This window comes from Geotrypetes seraphini, chromosome 12, assembly GCF_902459505.1.
Source record: "Geotrypetes seraphini chromosome 12, aGeoSer1.1, whole genome shotgun sequence".
Classification (NCBI taxonomy): Eukaryota; Metazoa; Chordata; class Amphibia; order Gymnophiona; family Dermophiidae; genus Geotrypetes; species Geotrypetes seraphini.
The window spans coordinates 50,825,301-50,848,605 of NC_047095.1; the positions used below are offsets into that span (position 1 = coordinate 50,825,301).

A 23,305-nucleotide genomic window follows, 5' to 3' on the forward strand; every position below is an offset into this window, starting at 1 on the left:
TAAACTTGAAACTTCATTCCACTTCTAGTCCAAGCACTAGTCCTAAGCATTCTTGACGATTGCAACATTACATACTTAGCGTCATTCAAACACTACAGTCAGGCTAATCTACAACCTCAAAAAATTCGACCACCTAACCTTGTTCTAGCAGAAATTTCACTGGCTGACAACACACTTAAAATTTGGCTTCCTCGTCTATAAAGCACTACACGGCTTACTGCCTTACTAATCAGTTCACTTTCGCTCAGCCTGGTCGGCCTACTCATCGGCAGTCATTTTCCTCCTTCCCTTCAATCAAAGGATGCTCTCAGAAAAGATTCATCAACAGGCTCCTATCGTACCAAGCCATCTCCAGAGACCCAGAACTGAACAAACTGGTCAAAGCATCAGCCTCCTTCCTACATGCACGTCAGAAGGCTCCTAAAAACACACCTATTCTCAAAATTCTATGTAGCCCCAATTACCGACCAATCTTGCCAAGTCTTCATATAGATCACTTATACCTTATTTGGCTGCCTCTTCTACAAATCACTATTCAGCCTATTGCTCTGCTCTACCCTATATATCATTGAGTTCCTATGAGCGTCGGGAGCAGCGCGGTTTCGTAGAAGAGGGGATGAGTCTCTGAACAATGTGGAGCAGTAGGGTAACCATGCGGCTCCAGAAAAAGGAGGACGGATTGAGATATCCAGGTTTTACTTCTACTGACCGCAATGGAAAGAAGGGCAGATAGAGGCATTTGGGCTTAACTTCTACTGAAAGCAATGGAAGTAAAACCCGGATGTCTCAAGCCGTCCTCCTTTTTCTGGAGCCATATGGTAAGCCTACACTAGGAACACGAATAAGTTATGATCATCACCAAAAGGGGATTAAGCCTTACTATTAAAAAAAAAGTTTTAAAAAATATGTCCAATGCAAACCCATTTGGCCTAAAAAGGCCGACGATTAAAGAGTACTTTTTTTCACATTTTATTTAAGCAAAAACAACCGGTGTTGCAGCTCCTCCTGAAACTATGTCAAGTCTGAACAAAACTCCCTGCACTGTGTCCACATGCAAAGCAATACATTCACTGCACGATTTACATCTGGAAACCGGAAGTAGCCGCCAGCGACATTTGTGAGCGATTAGAAATATCTTACTGTGGCTTGGGGAGAGAGAGGAACAGAACTGCACACTGTTTGGGGCCTTCTGGAAGCAGTGCCAGAGCTCTAACCCAGCGCAGTTCTCAGCCCTGCTGCGTACAGCACTGACCACAACAAAGCCTGTGGTTTATCCCACACTCGCCTTAAATAGCTTTAAATTAATGCTATTCATCACAGGGTGGAAAAGACAGGAAATATAAAACTGTGGGCCAATAAAAGACAGCCAGCAGTAGAGAGAAATTCTCTTACCCACACTGAAACCTCAAGGCTATAAAAACGCCGACCTCCATTCAAACAGCCACCTCTCTCGCATATTTTGCGCCCAGACCTGATTTCAACCTGAAATAACTGCACTGCATGAGCACTACCTTGCCCTCCTGGAATCAGGAAAAGCACACGATAAAGTAGATTTTTAAAGAAAACAAAAAGCCACATTAAAGATGTTTGTTGTTGGTACAGGGTTTCACAGTGGGGACCAAAGATGAGCCTCATAATCACATCTGTGCAAACAAGTCCCAAGTCCCCTCTGTCACCGGGGTTGCTGGATTACCTTAGGTGCTTACTATCTCAGTTATAGCGGCAAGAAGGAAACAGTGGTCCAGGGCTAAATCCCTCTCCTGTCAAATGTCGGATTAGCAAACTGTGGTAACTATCCCTCCTCCCAAAGACAATATATCCGTCTATACCAGAAATATCAGTGGCACTGAAATGATCATAAGAACATAAGAATAGTCTTACTGGGTCAGAGCAATGGTCCATCAAACCCAGAAGCCCGTTCTCACGGTGGCCAATCCAGGTCCCTATTACCTGGCCAAAACCCAAGGAGTAGCAACATTCCATTTAGAATCCTAAAGAATAGCAAGATTCTGGAATCCCAAAGAGTAACAAAAGATTCCAGAACTCCAAACAGTAGCAACATTCCATGGTACCGATCCAGGGCAAACAGTGGCTTTCCCCCCCCCCCCCCTCCCCATGTCTTTCTCAATAACAGACTATGGACTTTTCCTCCAGGAACTTGTCCAACCCTTTCTTAAAACCAGCTACGCTATCCGCTCTTACCATATCCTCTGGCAACGCGTTCCAGAGCTTAACTATTCTCTGAGTGAAAAAAATTTCCTCCTATTGGTTTGAAAAGTATTTCCCTGTAACTTCATCGAGTGTCCCCTAGTCTTTGTCATTTTTGACGGAGTGAAAATCCTGAGTGGAGTAGAACGGGTACCCATTCTACTCCACTCAGGATTTTGTAGACTTCGATCATATCTCCCCTCAGCTGTCTCTTTTCCAAGCTGAAGAGCCCTAACTGTTTTAGACCCACATGAAACAGAGTGACCTTGTAATACCACAAGAGCATCACTCATATTTCCTTAGATAGCCTGGGATGCCTGGATGCAGAATATTGATTAGACTTCCTGGGCACTCTCATATGCTATCCAGTGGTTTTTCAGCTCGAGTACTCTCGCCTCATGGTGCAATCGGTGCACACCTGTGATTTTCTCAAGTTGCTGGCCTCTTGCCAACTCAGCCATCCACTTTTGATTGGTAAATGAGTACCTGAGTACCCAGCCATTGCTAACAGGAGGGGGCGAGAGAGAGGCATTTGCAAACCACCCTACTCATAGTCCGCCAAGAAACTAGGGGGCAGCAGGGATCAAGATGATCAGGAAAGGCTAACAGTCTTCCAAGAAACGGTCATGCAAATGGCAGTGTTCTGCTCCCAGAAGCTAGGTGCCCATAAATTGTTCACAACTTGATACTTGCATACAGGTGGTTCCCCCTTACCTTCTCTCAATTCTGACAGTGATCAGTTCATAGCCTTTACGGCACCAGGAAGCTCTCAATAAGTTGTAACCTTGCACCTTACGGGTCTCTCTCTCTCTCTCTCTGGCTTAAGCTATTAGCAAGTGGAGGGAGCAAGAGGGGGAACAGGAGCTCTAAAACCTATTGGCCACTCACAGAATATTATTTATCACAAGCGCTTTATATTTCTGGTGGCCTTTCCACCAACAAGCAGATTTTCTTCAGAACTTTATAGTCTCTTAAATCAAAACCATAAAAAATGCATACCATATAGCACAATGTGGAAGAAAAAACAAAACTTTAAATAAAATATATTCAGGGCATTGTCCCTGGTGAGGACTCTCGGAACACGGTCACTGTCTTATGTGCCAAAGTGTGAATAATATATTTTTAGAAGAGATTAACCAGAGAAAGACAAACATAAACCCTGAAGAAAAAGAATGAGCTTGCCAAGGGTCACAGAGATGGTGAGGGGCAGAGGGGAGCTTTGAACTCACTGAACTCATGCCTCTTTGCTAAATTACAGCCTATGGATATATTGAGAGAGAGAGAGGGAGGGTGAGAGAGCAAAAAGAGAAGAGAGAAGCCTATTGGTTCACCCAGATCAGGATCCATCCATGTTAACGTAACTGATGGGATCTAGACTTAGCCTAGTGGATAAAACTGCAGACTGAGAAGTCAGGATTAAAATGCCGCCGACACTCCTTGTGACCTGGGTCATACCACCACCCTCCACCGCCTCAGGTGCAAACCTATAGTGCAAGTCCTCTGGGGACAAAGAAATACCTACTGCGCCCGAATGTAACTGTCCTTGAGCTACCAATGCAAAGATATAAGCTCAATCTATATATAGTAATACAAATAAACACGTGTATGGGCTTCGTTCAGTAGAAGTTTAGCATCTTGGATAAAGGGTAATGAACGAATGTTGACATAAATGTAGATTAATTTGACCTTTTTTTTTTCCATCCACCCACCTACCTACCTCACTAGTGGGCTCTGCAGGGCTACTAAAGAATGGTGACCCCCATCCAAGACACTTCTGGGGTTCTGGGAGCCTCAATACCCATGAACGTCACGTAGACGAGGATCAGTCTACATTACACAGTTGTCTGCAGCACGGCATTTTCTAACGTACAACAAATATAAAGATGCCACAGTGCGCATTTCACTTAACCCCTACCACCATACATTGGGGGGGAGGGGGGGCCCTACGAACAAAACTGACACCAAGCAGCAAAAAAGAACATTTATAAAAATCCCCAATCTTTCAAACATGAAACTGCTCATACTCTGCAAGTTTCAAGTTTATTAGAAATTTGATGAATCGCTTATACGTGAAATACTAAGCGAATTACATTAAAATCCAAATTTGTGCATACATTAAAATACAAAAGAATGATAATAACAAAAGGGGTTAGACCTACAGACCAACAGACATAACTGGATGTGGAGGGATGAGGGGATAAGGTTACAATATTAATAATTTTAAAAAGAGGGAAACAATAAAGGGAAAAAACATATTAACAAAGCGAAACAACACAATGAAATTAAAAAAAAAAAAAAAAAAAAAAGAAATCATTATTTAGCCATGACATGCAGTCCTAAAGAACATTTTGGACACATCGTTCAACAACAACAAAAAAGCCTCCCCAGCTTCCACCTGCTCTTGAGCTGTGGGACATAGGCTCTCAACGTGCCAACATTACCATCTGGCCAATCTGCCCAGCTTTCTATAACACTGAAGGGTTGGCACCACCGTCGCTGCTGCCAGCAGCAAAAGGAAGAGACGCACCAAACCTTGCACGATGGGCTCCATTTGGATTTTAATTTCGTTCTGGCATTATCACCCCTACCACCGTCACAAGAAAAACATTCGATACTGGCCGATAAGCGCGCTCTACGGCAGCGGGGGGGGGGGGGAAAAAATACGGCCCCTCTAGTGTGGTCATTTGTACCACTCTGCAGAAGCGATCTGCATGATTGCAGCCATACAACGGTTCCCTTTGCCTTGCAAACATTTCTGGCTTCCCATTATCAGGACTAATGTAGCTGGGATCAGTATAAGACGTTGTAACGTAGGCAGCAGCGTCCTTCCATCACAATTCACATGATTTCAAGTTGCTTCTAGTTGTTTATGAGACAGGTTTTGACACCGGCAAGTGTGTGACGACTAAAATCCTCCTACGGTTATCAAAACTTATTTGAACGATACTGACATGCTATCATGGCTGTCCCTGAGAAGCAGTCTCTGTTTCAAGTTTATTAAAAGTTTGATTGTATCGCAATAGCAAAGATTTCAAAGCGATGTACAATATAAAAAGGGGGAAAACGGAGAAAACGGATAGTAACGCAAACAATGACAGCAAATAAGCTTTAGATTAAAAACAAGGAGAATCAGGAGGAACTACAATCAGTGCAGGTTAGATAGATATTTCAACTTTCAAGTCCATAAAACATTATCAGAAAAAGCCTGGGAAATGGGTTAATTTGAAATTGAACATGCCGGAACCAAATCTAAGGGACTGGTAAAACTACATCTTCTCCTATCCCCAGACTAATTGGCCATTGTTTTAGTACGGACAATGATAGGTATTGATTTGGAGAAGGGGCTGCCCAAGTTCTTCCCCCAATGTCCTAAGCCAAGAGTCACACTCTTTTAAAACCACGCATGTTACATGGTCTGTGGCTTACCTGCAAGTTACTATTCTTTGATGTGTGGAATCATTTTAAGCAAAGGGTCGGCCTAAAGTTTAATGTCAATGCAAAATTCACTGTGCACGCAAACCCTATCATCCTAGTAATTTTCTACATGTGGTAGGCTGTTGTGGGGGGAAGGCAAGTTGAAAATTTCTCTTTTTTTTATCCAGTCCTGAAAATTGACTAAAAACACAATGTTTTTTTAACCTAATGACTTCACCCTGTCACAAATTATTAAAAACGTTATTCCTTCTGGATACCTGACATTGAGGGCAATCTTCAAAAATATAGAGCCTTTATTTTGTGCAGTTTTTCCATACAGGTTACCCTGGCTTCAAAGCCTTTTAAAAAAACTGACCTTTGACAATACCCAACAGCCATAATTTGGACTTTTTTTTTTTTTTTTTGCAATCTGCTGGCATTCACACCAAATTACAAAGAAGCAATAAAACTCAATAGAAAAAAAAAAAAAGCCACCATTCTTGGGTGAATGCCCACTAATGAGCAGAGGTTAACTTTATCTAAAAGGTCAAATGCCTGGTGGCTAAGGTCGTGACCTTAACAACTTCAGCTGTGACCTTGCCACGTGCCTGGTATAATGTGGCTTTTGATAGAAATCAACTGATAAAGGGCAACCATAAATTAGCTTTCCTGCTACACTCCTACAAAGAAAAAAAAGAAACATTTCCCCCCACAAGACAGAAAAGCAGCCAAGTGCTATTTGATATACATACGCACAGGAAAACCTGGGAAAGAGCAGGATAAATTATGGGCAAGGAAAAAGGGCCATAGCAGCAGCGTTCATCACTGAGGCAGATTATAAAACGTGTGTGAATCTAGAGGTTAAAAAGTGTGCTGACATTACATCAACATAGAAAGAACGTTTTGCAGCTTTCTTTTTGCTTATTTTTTTTAAATTTATCTCCCTTTAATTCTAAATCCGAAAGAAAAACAGAGCACACTGGAGTTTGCTTCCGCAAGCACAAGGAAGAACACAAGTCTCTAGAGGACCAGGAAGCTAAAATTAATTGTTTACTCAAATAATAAGATAAAAAGCAAACACAAAAAATATCTGTGTCACTGTTGTTAAATGCTCAGAGAGAAACTCGGACCCTACATGGTCTGTGTTTCGGCAAAACTCAGCCTTCCTCAGTGGTCCTTAAAACAGAATGAACACGAATGAATTATTAAATGGTATTATGAAAAATATCAAACTAATTCTGTATTATTGATGTGATGGATGAAATAATGGAGGAAATGATGACTGGGTGCTATAATGTGGTGGGCTTATGAAAATAGTGATGACACCAGGGAGTGCCGAAAAATTATTTTTAGTGGTAAACGGAATCAATGAAAGAGATTGCAAAGGAATGTGACTGAAACAATCGTCTCCTTCCAAAAATGCTTTTCAAAGTCAGACAAAGCCCTGCGACTTACGCTGGCTTTTACAAAGCTGCGGTAGAGGTTTCTACCGTGGGCGGCGAGATTTCAACACTCATAGAATTCCTACAAACGTCGGAGTATTTACCTCGCTGGCCTGTGGTAGAAATCTTTACCGCAATTTTGCAAAAGGGCCCATAGTTAATATTCCTGTTTCTCCCCTCTTTTCTTTTCTAGTAAGGTAAAGGTGCTGATTTATCAAAGGGATGTTTCCTCGTCGATGTAAGCCTTCAATAAAATTGGGAATTTCAACCTTCAATTTTGGAAAATGTTGTTTTATTTCTATTTATAATCTTTCAAATCTCAGACTGCAGTGCACTAGTAAAAAAATTAGCTGAATCAGGAACCAGCACATTATTTTGCAAAAAAATTGAACCAGCCCAATCACACATGCACAGAAATTTAGAAAACTCCAGAAAGGTCTTCACCCTTCTGTTTTAATTCATACTGAGTATGGAATTTTGGAAAAGAGCCCAAGACAAAAACCCACCAAAATTATTTTCTTTTTCAAAGGAAGGCAAATCAAGGGTAAAACTTCCACAACCATTTTGGCACAGAGAACACTGCACGGTTTCTCGCCTGTAGCTCCTGCCAGGACTGGCAAACCCTCAAAAGTTTTAAGCATACGAAGTATACATTGCTTGCTCTTTACAAATTTCGGCAGGTCTGTGGGCTTGTGAAACCACTTAAATGACCAAGTTGACCAGTATGTCTATTTCTCTTCATTAAATCGCTTCACCAAACCCCCTTTAACTAAGTCTAAAACAGTTTTTGAGACAAAAAGACCTTTGCATTTTCTTTCGTATACTGCCTGTTCCCCCTCACCCCGATTGCACACTCTCAATGCACTGCCATGACTGCGGTCCCGCAGCAACCAATAGCTGCAGAGCTGGCTGGCGTTCAGGCGCCACAGAGGACACTGGGATACGTCGGAGAGAAAAACAAAAGAAACAGAAAGGTAATCCAACCAGTGACGCACTCAATAAACCTTTCCAGGCAAGCTCCACAGACGCTGAGGGACTGAACTTAAAGTACATGGCTTTCCAGATCTCGTTAAAATGGACGCACAGGCAGCGCTTAATGAGCTCGACTTTCAAACCAAGCAGCAAAAACTATGGCAACCACAACAAAACAGTCATACTGTATATGTAGGTAAACATAGACATACCTGTATCTCTAAAGGAAGAATTGCGAGGGTGGTTTGGAAAGTTTGGTAAAAAAAAAAAAAAAAAAAAGCAAGTTAAACAATTTAGTCTCCATCAAGGGCTATACACTTAGGGCTCGTTTTATCAAGCCGCGCTAGCAGGGTTAACACACGTGACTTTTCATCATGCGTTAACCCACCGCGCTGGCCTAAAACTACCGCCTGCTCATGAGGCGCGGGATTACGCGCGTTAAAACCGCCAGCGCACCTTTGTAAAAGGAGCCCTTAGTGCTCATTTTACTAAGGTGCGCTTGTGTTTTTAGCGGGCGCTAACCCCGCGCTACGTGCCAAAAAATAACGCCAGCTCAATGGTGGCGTTAGCGTCTAGCGCGCGCTCTGAAACCGCTAGCGCAGCCTAGTAAAAGGAGCCCTCAGTCCAGCGAGTTTCCAGTTTTTGCGTAATGTAGAAAAAATAGCTTACGAAAAAAAACCTGAAAACTCGCTGGACTAAGTGTATAGCCCTTGATGGGGACATCGTTGTTTAACTTGCTTTTTACTAAACATTGCAAACCACCCTCGTATTATAAAGGGGGGAACAGGGAAACATTTGATATGCAATATTAAAGCATTATTGCATAATGCAATACCACTTTTATATAAATAGTATCAGGGCAAGTCTTAGCAATTGTGGGCTCAATCAAGTTGCCGAGCCGGGGTGTCACACATTCAGGCCTTACTTCTATGTGACTTGTATAATGTGAAAAATAGTTATTTTTACAAAACTTTGCACACCATCCCCCTCTTTTACTAAGGCGCAAAACTCCGACCATCTCATTTCTGTGGTGTCACCAAACAGCCGATTTAGCACGCGCTAACACGTCCATAGACTATAAAGGGCGCGTTAGCATTTAGCGCGTGTTAAATCAGCTGGTGCGTCTTAGTAAAAGGACCCCCATGTGCTCTTTTTCTAAACATCCCCATTTCTATCTTTTTGTCATAGGGCTCCTTCGGACATTTCATCACGAGCTAACCCCCGCGGCAAGCCAAAAACTAACGCTTGGTCAATGGAGGCGTTAGCGACTAGCGCGGCAGGCAGTTTAACGCGCGGTATTCTGCGCGTTAAACCCCCCTACCGCATGCATGCCAACAGGACCACTGTGCCCCTCAGCACACCAGACCGTTGCTAACGTTAAAAGGCTGGATTTAAGTTTCAGGCAGCAACGTCAAAACCATCTAACTAAATACGGTGATAAGTTTTCAAGCTAGTTTGGAGGTAAGAGTCCTGAAATGCCCCATGTTTGCCTTCAGGCATTAATGTCCTACAACTCCGAAAGGGAAAACGAATAACATCAATCCCAGAAAATGACAAGAAATTATTTTTTTTATGATCAAAAGTTTGTTTACGTCCAAAAAAAAAGAAAGGCAAAAATTCAACTCGCAAAATTTAGCAAGTTACGGCAGAAGATTTTGCCTGCACATTTTTTTTTCCCTGTGGATTTTATTCCCCTTCAGAAGCTGCAGAAAGTTTGATCCTTGGGCAAAAGCTGCCCCGATTTGCACCTATCCAGGCCAACCACTTAGGAGACTTTATCATTACCTAGAAATCTTAATCCTGATCCCTCAAGCCTGGCGAGCAGCATCGAGGCTCTGGCCCAGCACAAAAGTGCATCTTCTGCTCTCCCAACATCTTCCCTAAACACAAGAATTCCTACTACCTACATATTTGTTCATGATTTGCGAAACTGCTTGGCAAAAATGTTTCCCCAACGTCCCCCGTGCAACAAACGGCACCAGCGCCTCAACGTCTCCTCTCCTTGGCATCCAAAGCAGGGTCACAGATGGGCCCTTATCTACGTGAGGGCTCCTTCACTTTGTGCCCTTCATAATAAGGACAGACCGGTACATTTCTACAAGAAAATGTACCGATGCACTACAACTGGATATCTCCATTGTAAACTGATAAGTGAAAACATAGATTCAAGACTGTATATTCTTGGAACATTATCATGTCCACTGTGGGCTTAAAGCAATTTATTTTTCAGAGGGCCTAATTCACAGGCCTCGTTTTGCAAGGAATGTCGAGGGGGGCAACCGGAACAACTAGGTCAGGCTATTCACAGTTCCACTGGTATTTTGCAGCGGCCTCTGTTGAACTTGGAGCCTTTGGCAAAATATGCAGAGGGGCATCGGCACAACTAGCGGGAGCAGCCATTCTACAAAGTGGCATCGCACAGCAGCTTCCATGTGTAAGTAAGTGCTAACGATTATAAGAGGAAGTTGCTGGCACTTATATGTTTACTTGGCCGATTTCACCAACCTATATGTTCAAGAAGTGGTCATTAATAAGTGAGGTCGCTAAATAGTTTTGGATTTTTTTTAACTTTAGACAAAGAAATTAAAAAAAAAAACCCAAAACAACAGGATTAACAACTTTTCTCCCTTCAGTTTTCCCTATTTAAAGCCCTAATCAAAACAAGCACTATATGCAAACCTATCCAATCGCTTTAGCATTTCCTCCGAGGAATTTTCTGAATACGACATGTTTGTCTTTCCACTGCGGAACGAGAAACGCATGTACACTTTTCCAGCCCACCTAAACACACTCAAACCATGCTCCTTTGAAATAAGAGAATCCCAGAAATCTAGATATCTAGTTTTCAGAAATTGCAATTTATATATGTACCAATCTATGCCCCCTCCCCCTTTTACAAAACGGTAGTGCGGATTTTAGCACCAGCCATGGCGGTAACAGCTCCGACGCTCATACGAATTTTATCAGCGTCTGAGCTGTTACCGCCAGGGCTGGCGCTAAAAACCGCACTACCGTTTTGTATAAAGGGGGAGGGGGTATATAGGTAAATACCTTTATTTGCAAATATAGTTACTTCTAAAATTACCTCAAGCTTAAGTGTTACTAGGGGAAAAAGTTTGACTGTGGCCCAAAGTATCAATTTAACCACTGCTTAGCTCTCCTACTTACTTTCTTTGGGGCAGTGGCCTTCAAAAGCCTACGGGTTCTCTCTTTTTTGGCCTTGATATATTCCTTGCAATTTTTACATTTTAAGCAGAAGTATTGCCTCAGCAATGAAATGCAAGCCAGAACAATGGGAAAAGTACGTGCCCAGGGGATGATCTGAGACGAGGCCTGGCCAGCACTGTCGCTTTACCCCACTAATTTCAAAAGAATAAAACAGAACTGACCTGTCGTGGCAGACATAGCAAGAATCAACACAAAATAGGAGATGGAAGCTTAAGAGCTGGTATGATAGAGAAAAAGCAACAATTCCAAACGTTTAATTCCCCGACACTTAAGCCTCTCTTGGTTTTATGTACTGTGCTCTGATTTCATGAACTTAGTGCAGAATCCTCACCTTAAAACGATTCCTTTGTACTACCTCTTCACATTCCCTATTCTTTTTCAATTTAAGGTTACTTGTTTTGGGCCTTAAATCTGCAAAAGCATGTAAATGGCTGCTATAGCAATAGAAAAAAAAATAGTTTGCACAAAATAAAAGAGTTCTGCGATTCTATGTTGAAAAACTTTATTGAGCGATAAACAACCTGACATGTTTCACCAACAGGTTGCAACAGGGGTTAATATTACATAAATCTTAAGAAAATTGAAAAGAATGGGTTGTCTTTGTTTTTTAAGACAGAAACACAGAGCTCTGTTTGTTTATTTTTGCGATGCATCTGCCTCTCTTTCTACGGTTAATGGTTAGCTTTATTTGAAACACAGCCTTTCCTCCAAAGATAGCAAAGCAGTTTACAACAATTATAATCTAGGTAAGCCGCGGTAGTGGCCACTGCTGCAGTAATTGCCCCGACGCACATAGGGATTTAATGGGCATTGGCGTGTTTGCCGCCCAGCAGCCGCTACTGTGGCTTTCTAAAAGGGGGAGGGTAAGGCATGAAATGTCAATTTTTTTTTGATAGTAAAGAAGGGGGAAGAGGCAAAAAAAAAAAAAAAAATTCTGATCAGCTCAGCTGTTGCACTATGGACGCACTACACAAAAAAATATGAGTCCCGATTAATGAATTCTTCATAAATCTGTGGAAGTGAGCTGAATATTTTAAGTCTCTTGAAAAAGATGTGTTTTGATTAAGGGTCTGAATTTATTATAGGGCTGCCCTTGTCTGATATGATGTGGCAGTGAATTCCATAGACTTGGCTCCGCATAGAAGAAGATTTCTTTTCCTTGTTGACTCGTAGTGGGCTTTCCGAGGAGAAGGCAGCAGGAGTCGAGTCTCAAGCACTGAATGAAATGCTTATAGGGGCAGGTAGACATGAATACGTGAAGACACATAAGAGGGGCCAGTAGAATAGATGGATTTAGGAACAAAAGAGAGGAGTTTTAAACTAATGTGGGGAGTAATGGCTGATAATATCTGCAGACTTTCAACCTGCTGCATGTTTTTCTCACTCTCTAAAAAAACATTAAGGCCAGATCAGTTACTGGAGTGAGCAGGTACGTGGCTCTGTCCAGTGAAGATTTATTCCGGTCAGCGACTTGTGCACAACCATGGCTTTTTCTGATTTGACCTCGCATCCGTTTTAAACCACATATTTTGAAAGCAAACAGTGATAAAAAAAAAAAAAAAAAAGCCACAGCAAAGACAGGATACAATCAGTATAGAAAGCAGAGTATAGGCATGAAAAACTTAGCAATGCCACTCAGAAAAATACACAAACACGGAAAGTATTCCTACCCTTCCTTTCAGTGCTTTTTACCCACAATGCTCTTTTGATTGCAATGGCTAACACTCAGAGCCCAGGTGCTAGAAAGAGTTTCTACGGGAAAAGGGTATGAGTAGACAGGGCCCCTAAGGCTGAAAAGTTATCATCGTTTTACAGTCTTATTTAACCGTTTTAAATAATCCCACAATTACTGTGTTCACTATTATGGTGCTTATACGGAGGGTAAAGTTTGACAAGTATCTTTCTTCTTGAGCCTGGCCTTCTGATTCCCGACCACAGCACCAATCACCTTTACACTGGCATGCAGTTTATCAAGTTCAGAAACTGCCTGGGGCTGTCTCAGACAGGTCATGACACAGGGCTTGGTAAAAAGAGCGCACTGCAAACACACTTGGAATTCACTTACCTGCTGCGTGGACAAAGTATGCCAGATAGAGATCGAGTTCCTTAACAGAAACTCCTATATGGTGCGGTTGTACGCACAGCCCGGGATTAGAGCACTGGGGGGACTTTACAAGGCGTTCGCCATCAGTACTTTCTAGCGGGATACCTTTAAATAAAATCACCATAACGAGGTCCAGCCTCCAGACTTTGTCCGCTTGGCGGAGGCAGTCAATTCTGCGCATCTTGCCTTTCTGGTCTGGATTAGAAAGGACACAACATGGAGGCTTTTTCCCTGTGACGGTCAGAACAAAATCCTCGCGGCACTCGGGCCTGATGTCTTTCCGAAGCTTTGCCAGAAGTCTGGATGCCCATTTCTGCTTAACCTCCGGTTTCTCGCTCAGGAGCTCGTCCTTCACGGCCCTCTCTTCCTCTTTCGACATGCGTTTCTCGTGCTTTTTAAAGTATTTCCTTTTCCGGGCCTGCAGGTTAAACCATGTGTAGGCAAACGCTCGGACGTGGGGCAGAAGTGCTTCGATGAAGGGATGAAATTCATCCTGAAAAAAATAAAAATAAAAAGTTGGAACACACGTTAGGAAAAATTTGTGATATGAGAAATCTGTTCACATATAACTGAAGGACCTGTGTTGTCTGGAAAGCCGATGGGACAATAAAAAAAACATTATCAAAGAGCTTACATTAATCCACAAATGACAAAATAACACAATGTATCACTATGAATTCATATAGAAAGGACACTCAAATATGACAAGCAACAAAGAGATACCGGTACTTACAGACAGACCAAAATGTTTCTCGGTGGGGTAGTCGGAGAAAAACCATGTTGTCATTGTTAGTGAAAGATCTGCTATACACCGCTCTTAAGCTAGCACTATAATTAGGTCTGTAACTTAGAGGTAAAAAAAAGTTGTGTTTTGCCTAATTTTCAGCAAGGTAGTGCATAATTTTCAAGGCCAGCATATGTCCTGCTATCTGGTAAATGCAGTAAATCATAATTCACATCTGGATGTCGGAGCCATGGTTTACAATATATATATATAAATCACAGCTAACCAAAATAAATAAGCTTTTAAAAAAAAAAAAAAAAGGAGAACAAGCCACCTCCCCCCCAAAACTGCAGTACAAGAGATTTTCCACAAAGCAAAACTCCGACCATCTCATTTCTGTGGTGTCACCAAACAGCCCCAAACATAAGTGTTGGGTTGTCAATAAATATTTAGGGCCCGAAGAGCAGCGGTCAATAAACACCTATTCAAAATATTTAAAATCACACAAATGGAAGATTTGCAGGAGCCAAAATGCTGTTATTTGCCTCGCTGAACAAAAACCAAGACCAACACTTCTGCCTTCGTGGCCTGAATCTCTCTCCCCCCCCCCCCCCCAAGAAAAAAAAATATATATATATATTTTTTTTTTTATTATTATTATTTTTTTCAGCAAAGGGATTCAATTTAATTAGTGGCTAACACAGAGATGGGGGGAAAAAAAACCCAAAAACCAAACAAAAAAATCCTGGCCGTTGAAAACCCTATGCGCCGTCACACTGCTCTAGACTGTGCGGGTAAATGAATATGTCCCTTCTTTTTATTATGCTGTTAAAAATGTACTGCAGCAGTAACTTCATGCAAAAACTAATGAAAGAAAACAGTACGATCTCAGTCGAAGAGCGAAGACTATCTATCCGTATTATTTCTGAAACTAGAGTAAACACTCTCCAAATGAGAGTCCAATCAGCATTAACCTAACTTTCCCTGGCTGACAGCAAACAGCTCACAGCAATCATATATGGTCAGATGAAAACCAAAAGATTGTTAAATTCTTGCTAGCCCTTGGAAGGCAACCCTTTAAAGGCTGTCTCACCTAAAACCTCCGGAAAAAACCCCACAAAAAAACCAGTTAAAACAAACTGCACTAGGGGCTGGAAGGATCTCTGTCTCTGCACCAACACAGAGTAGTAGGAAGACAAGGCCTAAAGCCTCACACTTTAAGAGGAGCTCTTTATTCAGTGAAGAGAGCAGGTCTCAAATAAAGTTGCATTTCTTGATGTTACAGACCAGCTGGTTCCAAAAGGAAAAAAAAAAAAAGACTTATTAAATCTATCATTTTATTTTGAACAATAATAATAATAATAATATTCATTTTATGGAAATATACTTTCCCGATTTATGATAGCTTTCAAATATCCTCTCATCTGTAAGGTAAAATCCACATACACTAGACCTAAGTGGTTTGGAAATCTTTACTCCACCATTCCTGAATTATTCTTAAATCGACCCAATAAAATATATTGCATCCTACAAATATTTCTGTTTTCTATAGTATCAAAATGACAACTGCAACACCATAGAACTAAAACAAATATTTTGCAACAACCCGACATTATAATACTATAAATCTAAATTCCCTGGCCCTGTGTTTTCAAATGCCACTAGGAAACATGCAACATTCTAGAATTATTTAAGAATGGTCAGTGTTATTCATGCCGCAAAAGATGAAGAATTGTGTTTCCCAAAAATAAATGTTTTCCTAACACAGTAGAATTGGAACTGAATGCATGTTAATCCTCTCTAGTATTTTTAAAAAAACTTTTCCCCTCATGGGAAGATCAACATTTGAATATTTCAGTAAAGAAAAGCGGCCCAGGCCTCCCTGGCTTATAAAATAATTGGTACACTCAAAATGTATCAATCCCAAAACGTCCAACCACTAAGGTTGTGATAGCAAATGTACTCCAACCCGAAAATAAAAAGCTATTAGCACTGTAAAATAATGGGGAATAATCAAAATAAATAAGGCATGATTTTGAAAATAGTCTGCGTGTCGGCCTGCAAATCACACTATATTTTACCTGAGTATATACCCATAAATCGATCACTGTCAAAACTATGCTAAAGAGAGATCCAGAGAATTAAAATCTGAATGTATTTTGTTAGCCCTCGAAATATCTCTCTGTCTGATTTCTGTAGCAATTTGTTGCACTGATCTCATGTATTCCTGATGCACTGGCACTTCCAGTATGCTGGATGTTGTTCTATATGTGATCCTGCTACCCCAGACCACTTGAAGGTTACATTTAGAAAGAATGCTGCACCTTGCTGCGTCCTCAAAAGAAGGCCCTACATGTCAGTGACTCTCAGGACAGCTAAACTGCCCGACATATTCTGCAAGTTAACAAAAAAAAAAACAAATGTATTCTAAGCTCAGTTTTAACTACTGAAGAAGAGAGGCCAGACTGCAAAGCCAACCCACACATTTCTGTACACAAAGGTGGCATAAAATGGGCAGACCCTCACTCATTAAACGGCTGCAGAAAATCAGTCATTTTAAATGGCCAAACTTCAAAAATTAATGTTTCAACAAAAAAAAAAGTTCTTTAGCTAACCTGACTTTTTGTTTTAAATACGATTGGCTAAGTAAATGCCCTGAGGAGAAAAGTATTTTTAAAAATTAGTCCTAGGCTGATTTTTGTTCATTTAAATTTTGAAATTATTTCACAGCAGCGTGCGTCAGATCCCTTAGCAATGAAAGACTGTGCAAAAATTGTCAAATTGCTTCCATCTATGCTTTTTGACAGCTGAAGGTTTTTGTCCCAAAATTTTAGATTTTTTTTTTTTTTTAAAAGTGCTGCGGCATTTTTTTTTTTTTTTTTTTTGGGGGGGGGGGTAATTCAAATAATACAGATGTTCAAGGAGAAATGATTTTAGATCTGCCATTAAATATTTGTACCTCCTGAAAAAAAAATCTATGTAATTTTAATACACCCAAACCTAGAAATTCAGCTTACTATGATTTTAAAATATTTATTGTGGTACTTTAAAATCAGAAAGTGACAAGAGGAGGACTGTGGAGCAGTATCTTAGATAGATTGTGAGCCCACCGGGACAAATGACTGAGTACCTGAATGCTAACCACATATAGGCAGCATATAAATAAGTAAATTAAATGAATACACTTTATTATTCATATTCCTCTCTACTAATTTTTTCCAAATAAATATTTGTAAGCCTGTATTCATTGTTGAAGTGGGTAAACAAATGGTATTCTGAGCGTGCAAGCTACTGAAATAAATGTGTTTTGTATTTTTCTAAAAGCATGCATGAATGCTTACATGCACATAAGCTGTCTGGTGGAGCTACTTTCTTTAACTGTCCTTTCTAGTCAGATTTGAAGTCAAGCTGCCAAAATAATGTATTGTACAGGTTCCAGAACTCCTAAATAACTCATATACATTCATCCAGGCCCTTATAGAAGACCAAAACTTTTGTATTATTTTATCTATCAGGAAAATAGAATAATAATAATTTATCCGATTTTCTATACCGTTCTCCCAGGGGAGCTCAGAACTGTCACTAAAAAGGCCTGGTCTGCTTTTCCCAAAATATGTGATACAAATTCAAGAGTTCCAATGTGATAAGTCACATTTACTAAAAAGCTCTTACTTCAGAATTTAATATTTTTTTCAGGCACATAGTTTGGGCCTACAAAAGCTCTTTACTGGAGCAGTAAAGAGATATTTGTTTTTAGGAAATTTCAGCTCTGGACTTTACAGCAATCATTACTGGTTCCCATGTACTTTCCACTTCAGGAAGTAAAGGATTTTAAGAGTTTTATTATTTATTTTGCAGTAAAGGGACTTACATTTTTTTTTTTTTAAAACTACTTAGTTCTTAGGATTTAATGCAACACTTTCAGGGCAGCCTATGAAGTTTCTGAGTAAAGCAACTGAGGAATGATTAGGAAAGCCGGCATGAGAAAGTTCCTGCTGAAAGTGCTAATACTGAAACTTTTAAACCAGGGATCATATACCCCAGTAGGAAACAGCTTCCATCCTCTCCATGAGATCGCTTTGGGGTTTAGGGAATACAGACCAAGCAGATAGCCTCCCTGAAAACAGGCAAAAAACACCTCATTGCCATGGAGGGGATATTTGTGGTATCAGAACCTGCTCGTTGGCACCAGTGGACTGTCCACTTGCCATAAGATGTCTTTTGAAAGCCATGCATTGGACAAAATATGCTCTCTTCACAATGGCATGGTCGCAATTTATTACGTCTTTTCTTCCTGGGTGCCCCTTCATTGCTGAAAATAAATTTAGCACATAGTACCAGAGATCTTAAAGAGAGGGGGGGGGGGGCCGAAATTGCACAAAGTCATAGCTAGAGACATGGTTTAGGAACAGGGGTTAAAAAGCACGGTAAGGACTAGGATGGAGAAATGGTTGAGAGACAGACGGAATCAGAGGGGTTAAAGGGGCAGCTGGGGGGGGGGGGGGAGGGGGGACCTGGGCAACCAGCGATCAGCCGGCAAGAAAAGGAGCATCCCACTGAACACGCTGCAAACTTCGGAGCCGGTGGCAAATGGCCCCAAACTTTCCTGCAGAGCTGAAGCCCTGGCACTTCTTAAAACAATCCCGGACAGTGCTCCTGAGGGGGGGGGGGGGAAGGGGGTTGCAAAGGAGCGTGCAATGCACGGTAGACGTTCAAGTGCACGACAAAACGCGCACACACAACAGCAGGGCACGGCTCCGAAAGTCAAATAAACATCAATTAGTAAAAGATATGGAAAGCAATTAAGGCGGAAGTATTTGCAAGTGAAATCAGGTTCAGCAGATCAGCCCAATGGTCCTGATTTCAGACGTGGCCGCGTGTCACGCGCCCACGTGCAGAAGCTTAAAAACCTCGCATCCTCCCCCCCCCCCCCCTTCCCAAATGCCCCAACAGATAAGAAAATATTAAAGCATTACTAGGCAGACGCCATTAGCCATGTGCCGGGAGGAATGCAAAGTTACTTTCTGCCAGCTGCCCTCGCGCCGCTTACCTGGGTGAGACAGAGCGGAGAGTACATGGTCGCCGCGTCGAAGGAAAGAGGGAAGAGAGGGAGGGAGAGAGGGAAGAGAGGGGGAAAAGCGAACCCAAGCCCGCTTCTTGCTTTCACATTTCCAACTCTGCCGAACTGCAGGCAGCGCGGGGCCGCGCCACGAGCTGAACTTTAACCCCGCCTCGAGTCTGCACGCGGCCGGTGCCCGGGCGTGCAAGGCATGGCGCGCGATGGCCGCGGGCTGCTGGTCCGCCTGGGCGCCTGCGACCGGTGCCGGGATCTGCGCTGCTCCCCGAGCCCTCCTCCCCCTTCCCGCGATCCTCGCTCTCTGCTCTCAGTGCAGCAGTCAGCGGCCCTCCTCCTCCTCCTCCTCCCCCTCCCGCTCGCGCCCTCCCTCGCGCCCTCCCTCCCCGCCGGAGCTGCTGCACTAGACGCACGCGGCGAGCTTTGGGCAGATCGAAGTTGCCAGATGCCCCTTTTCGCGGCAGCACCCCACCTTCCCCTCCCCCTTCCCAGTTCAAGGTGACCATCGAGCACGGTGACAGCATTGGAAAGTTAGCAAGTAGGGAAGCACTTGTCAGGACTTTTTACCGACGCTGCGGGAAAGGCTCTTGCAGAATTGCGACGGAAATCTTTTTGCAAGTTTTGAAGAACGATGCATGCACACTGTACGCGCCTTCTGCACGTTGCATTTAATTAATTGCAACACTTTTTTTTTTTTTTTTTTTTGCAAACCGTCGCGTTGTTGCTGAGCCTCGTCCCGTATGAAAATAAATTCGCACTGCAATGCGATCTAGTTTTTTTGTTAAGTCCTTCCAAAACCTTCCATTAATTCGGCTAACCCGTCTTTTATATGCTGGTGAGCATTCCACAGCAGCGAGAACTTGTTTCAGATTAAAAAAAAAAAAATTGCATTGGGTAGGCCTTGTTTTAAAAGCGCGTTATTTCGGATACGCTTTCAAGGAGTTTCTCCACATATAGGTATTTTCTATATCCTCGTGGTAATGCGAGCGTTAGGTGAAGACTTAAAATAGAATCAAGGCTCCTAACTATTATTTAGGTTAGATTTAGAACGTATTGTTTTGGCCTAAGAATGAGCTTGGTTTTTGGTTTTGGAAAGTTTCCAATTCCTCAGCTTTTCTGTTTTACTCAGTTCCTTATTTCCTCTCCAGGCTCAATTAGCAGCGGCCGCTTTTCTACAACTGCTAGTCATAAAAAAATAATAATGATTAAAAAAAAAATTGAAGAAAGAAACAAAAATACGTAAAGGATGAGCACATAAAAACCGCAAGGCCCGTCTAGTCTGGGCATTTCCCGCAGAGACGGCTTTATCTGAGAATCTTCACCTTCACAGCCTAAAGATCCTCCATGTTTAGTCCCTGGGCTCAGAAAGGAATAAAAGTATATTTATATTTGCAACTATGTTAATCATAAATTACAAATACACACCCTCCTCATAGGTTAAAAAAAAACAACCTCCAGACACATAATTTAAAATGTCCCCTATTTCTTCCCCCCCCTCCCCCCCCGGGAAGAAAAAAAATCTCCCTTTTTAACTAGCAGCAACTTCCTATATTTCGGTTTTAATGTACTATCAATTAATTATTGCTAGCAAATTACTGTGCTATCAGTGGTTCCCAACCCTGTCCTGGAGGACTCCCAGGCCAGTCAGGGTTTTCAGGCGTGCCCTAATGAATATGCATGGCTGCAGATTTGCATGCCTGGCACCTCCATTATATGCAGATCTCTCTCATGCATATTCATTAGGGCTATCCTGAAAACCCGACTGGCCCGGTGGTCCTTCAGGACAGGGTTGGGAACCGCTGCTTTAGTTACTTAACAGCTATTGACTGGATTGCAGGTTTTCCAAGTGCACTCTGCATTTCCCAAACGATGAGTCTTTCCTCTGGCCAAGATCTCGTTTGCTAACATCGAACATTAAGGCAGTGCTTTGTGTCAATTCGCTTTTAAACAAATACACCCTAAATATGGCATTTGTGAAAAATATCCTCCTTGCAGAGGCTTTGTGGATCCCTGTTTCCCAGAGAGCAGCCTTGCTGCTGACACTGATAGGTGACACTGGGGTGCTGTGAGAACTGATTTGCTTTCAATTGGTGACAAAGCCTGCAGCAAAACTACTTTTTAACAATACCTGAAAGCCACATTTGCTAAGACCCTCTCCCTTTTTTTGCAAAATGACCTGTACCAGTCAAGCAGTGTGTGCAAATAATCTTCTTTATAAAGTTATGAGCTATAGGGAGGAAGCATGCTTGATTTTTTTTTTTTCTCTTCCCCACTAGTTGCTGCAAGATTTCCAGCTTTCTGCAGCTAGAAATATTCTCCTTAACGTTTGGTGCCCATTATGAGACCACGCTTGCATCTGGGATGACTGTTTGCGCCCTCTAGGCAAGAAATCTTGAATCCCAGCTCAGCACCCAAAACTTGTCTTTATCATCAACCTTTTCCTCCGTTTGTTTCCAGAGTGCTAAACTCAGGTCGCCAACAACACGACCGATTACTTCCAGAATAAATATACAAGGGGAAGGCTCGAGGGGGGGAAGACGTGGTGTTGGTCCCAAAAGGCCCCAAACTGTTGGAGGGCTTAAAGATTTCGGAACAGGAGACTAAACAGTTGTAAAGTTTTATTTTTCTGCTGAGTTGGAATTTTTTTTAAATTTCTTTTGTATGGATGAGAAGCCCATGCAGAAATGCATCAGTCAAGTAACACGTTGAAATAGTAACGTCCACTGTTTAAAAAAAAAATAAAATTTACTGGTCCTTGCTGCAGTGCAAATATGAACGCGTCCACGTCCAGCACAGCTTCTGCTTTGCCTTAAACACCCACCGATAAAGCAAAAGGTCTGTCAGCAAAGGAGGCTCCTTAAAGGATACGTCTCCTACCCATATTCTGTCTGGCTTTTTGCCCAGAATTACATTTAGAGTGTTTTATTTGCAGAAACTTTACCTTGCCCGTGTTAGTGAAATCCTCTTAGATAAATTATGTCAATAAAGCTTTAGTACTGTGTACCTAAGAAAATACTATTTTTGTTTCTAAAGATGTGCAGGGGTGAGAGCTTATAGACTGAAGGGGGGTCTACTCTACACCAATACAAAATAAGGAACAGAGCAGAAATGGAGTTTTACGTCCCCGTTTAGCCAACTCTAGGGCTCATGCAGAAAGCTGGTGTGGGCAGTAATGCGGTTAGCTAGCCGCCTGCATGCAGTTCTATGGCTGCGTGATGCACAGAGGTGTTTCATGCAGAGATAATGCTGCATGAATACCCACATAGGGCTCTCATCATAGGTGGCATAGTAGCATAGTAGATGACGGCAGATAAAGACCCGAATGGTCCATCCAGTCTGCCCAACCTGATTCAATTTAAATTTTTTAAATTTTTTTCTTAGCTATTTCTGGGCAAGAATCCAAATTTCTGCCCGGTATTGTGCTTGGGTTCCAACTGCCGAAATCTCCGTTAAAACCTACTCCAGCCCATCTAAACCCTACCAGCCATTGAAGCCCTCCTCCAGCCCATCCTCCCCCCCAAACGCCCATATACAGACCATGCAAGTCTGCCCAGTACTGGCCTTAGTTCAATGTTTAATATTAACATTGAACTCCATGACTTTGTCCAGGAAGAGGTCTTTTCCACTGGGTATAGTACCTCCAAAAATTTTGAAAAGTTGATTCCTATGTGACACATGGGCATAATTTAAAAAAAATACATCCAAGTCTGTTTTGGGCCTAGGGCGCTAGTCGCCCAAAGTTGGCAGCATTTAAAGTCCATTCTCGAAAGATATGTCCAAAATATATATATTTTTTGAAAATCGTCTACTTCTACGTCCAGCCGTTTGATCGTACAGACCGCCAAGTCATCTATTTTTATACCGCTTTCTCATCCCAAAAATTGTCCAAGTCCCAAACGCCTAGAACAAGACCTTTTGGATGTGGGAATGGGGCCAGCAAAGTGGTGGACTGGCCACCCAGACATGGCAACAGAGTAGTGGGGCACCTTACAGGGCACTGCTGTGAACTTCACAAAATGGGTGCCACATAAACATCTTACCAGAACTCCCTTATAGGTCATGGTGAACCCCCCCCCAAAAAAAAAAAAAAAAAAACCCTAACCTACTATAGCCACTTGTCTACAACCCCAATAGCCCTT

General features: G+C 42.1%; 1 protein-coding gene across 3 annotated transcripts in view; it reads right to left on the reverse strand.

Annotated features, from left to right (window-relative positions):
• The window catches only part of NFIA (nuclear factor I A), a 661,499-nt gene extending 642,036 nt beyond the window's left edge, over window positions 1–19,463 (reverse strand). For all 3 annotated transcript variants that reach the window (XM_033917100.1, XM_033917101.1, XM_033917102.1), the window contains exons 1-2: window positions 19,143–19,463; window positions 13,330–13,861 (exon numbers count right to left, since the gene is read on the reverse strand). In XM_033917100.1, coding sequence (XP_033772991.1) covers window positions 13,330–13,861; window positions 19,143–19,169 — 559 coding nt within the window. In that variant the 5' untranslated portion in view covers window positions 19,170–19,463. The remainder of the gene's footprint in view (window positions 1–13,329; window positions 13,862–19,142) is intronic.
• Window positions 19,464–23,305: the final 3,842 nt, after the last annotated feature.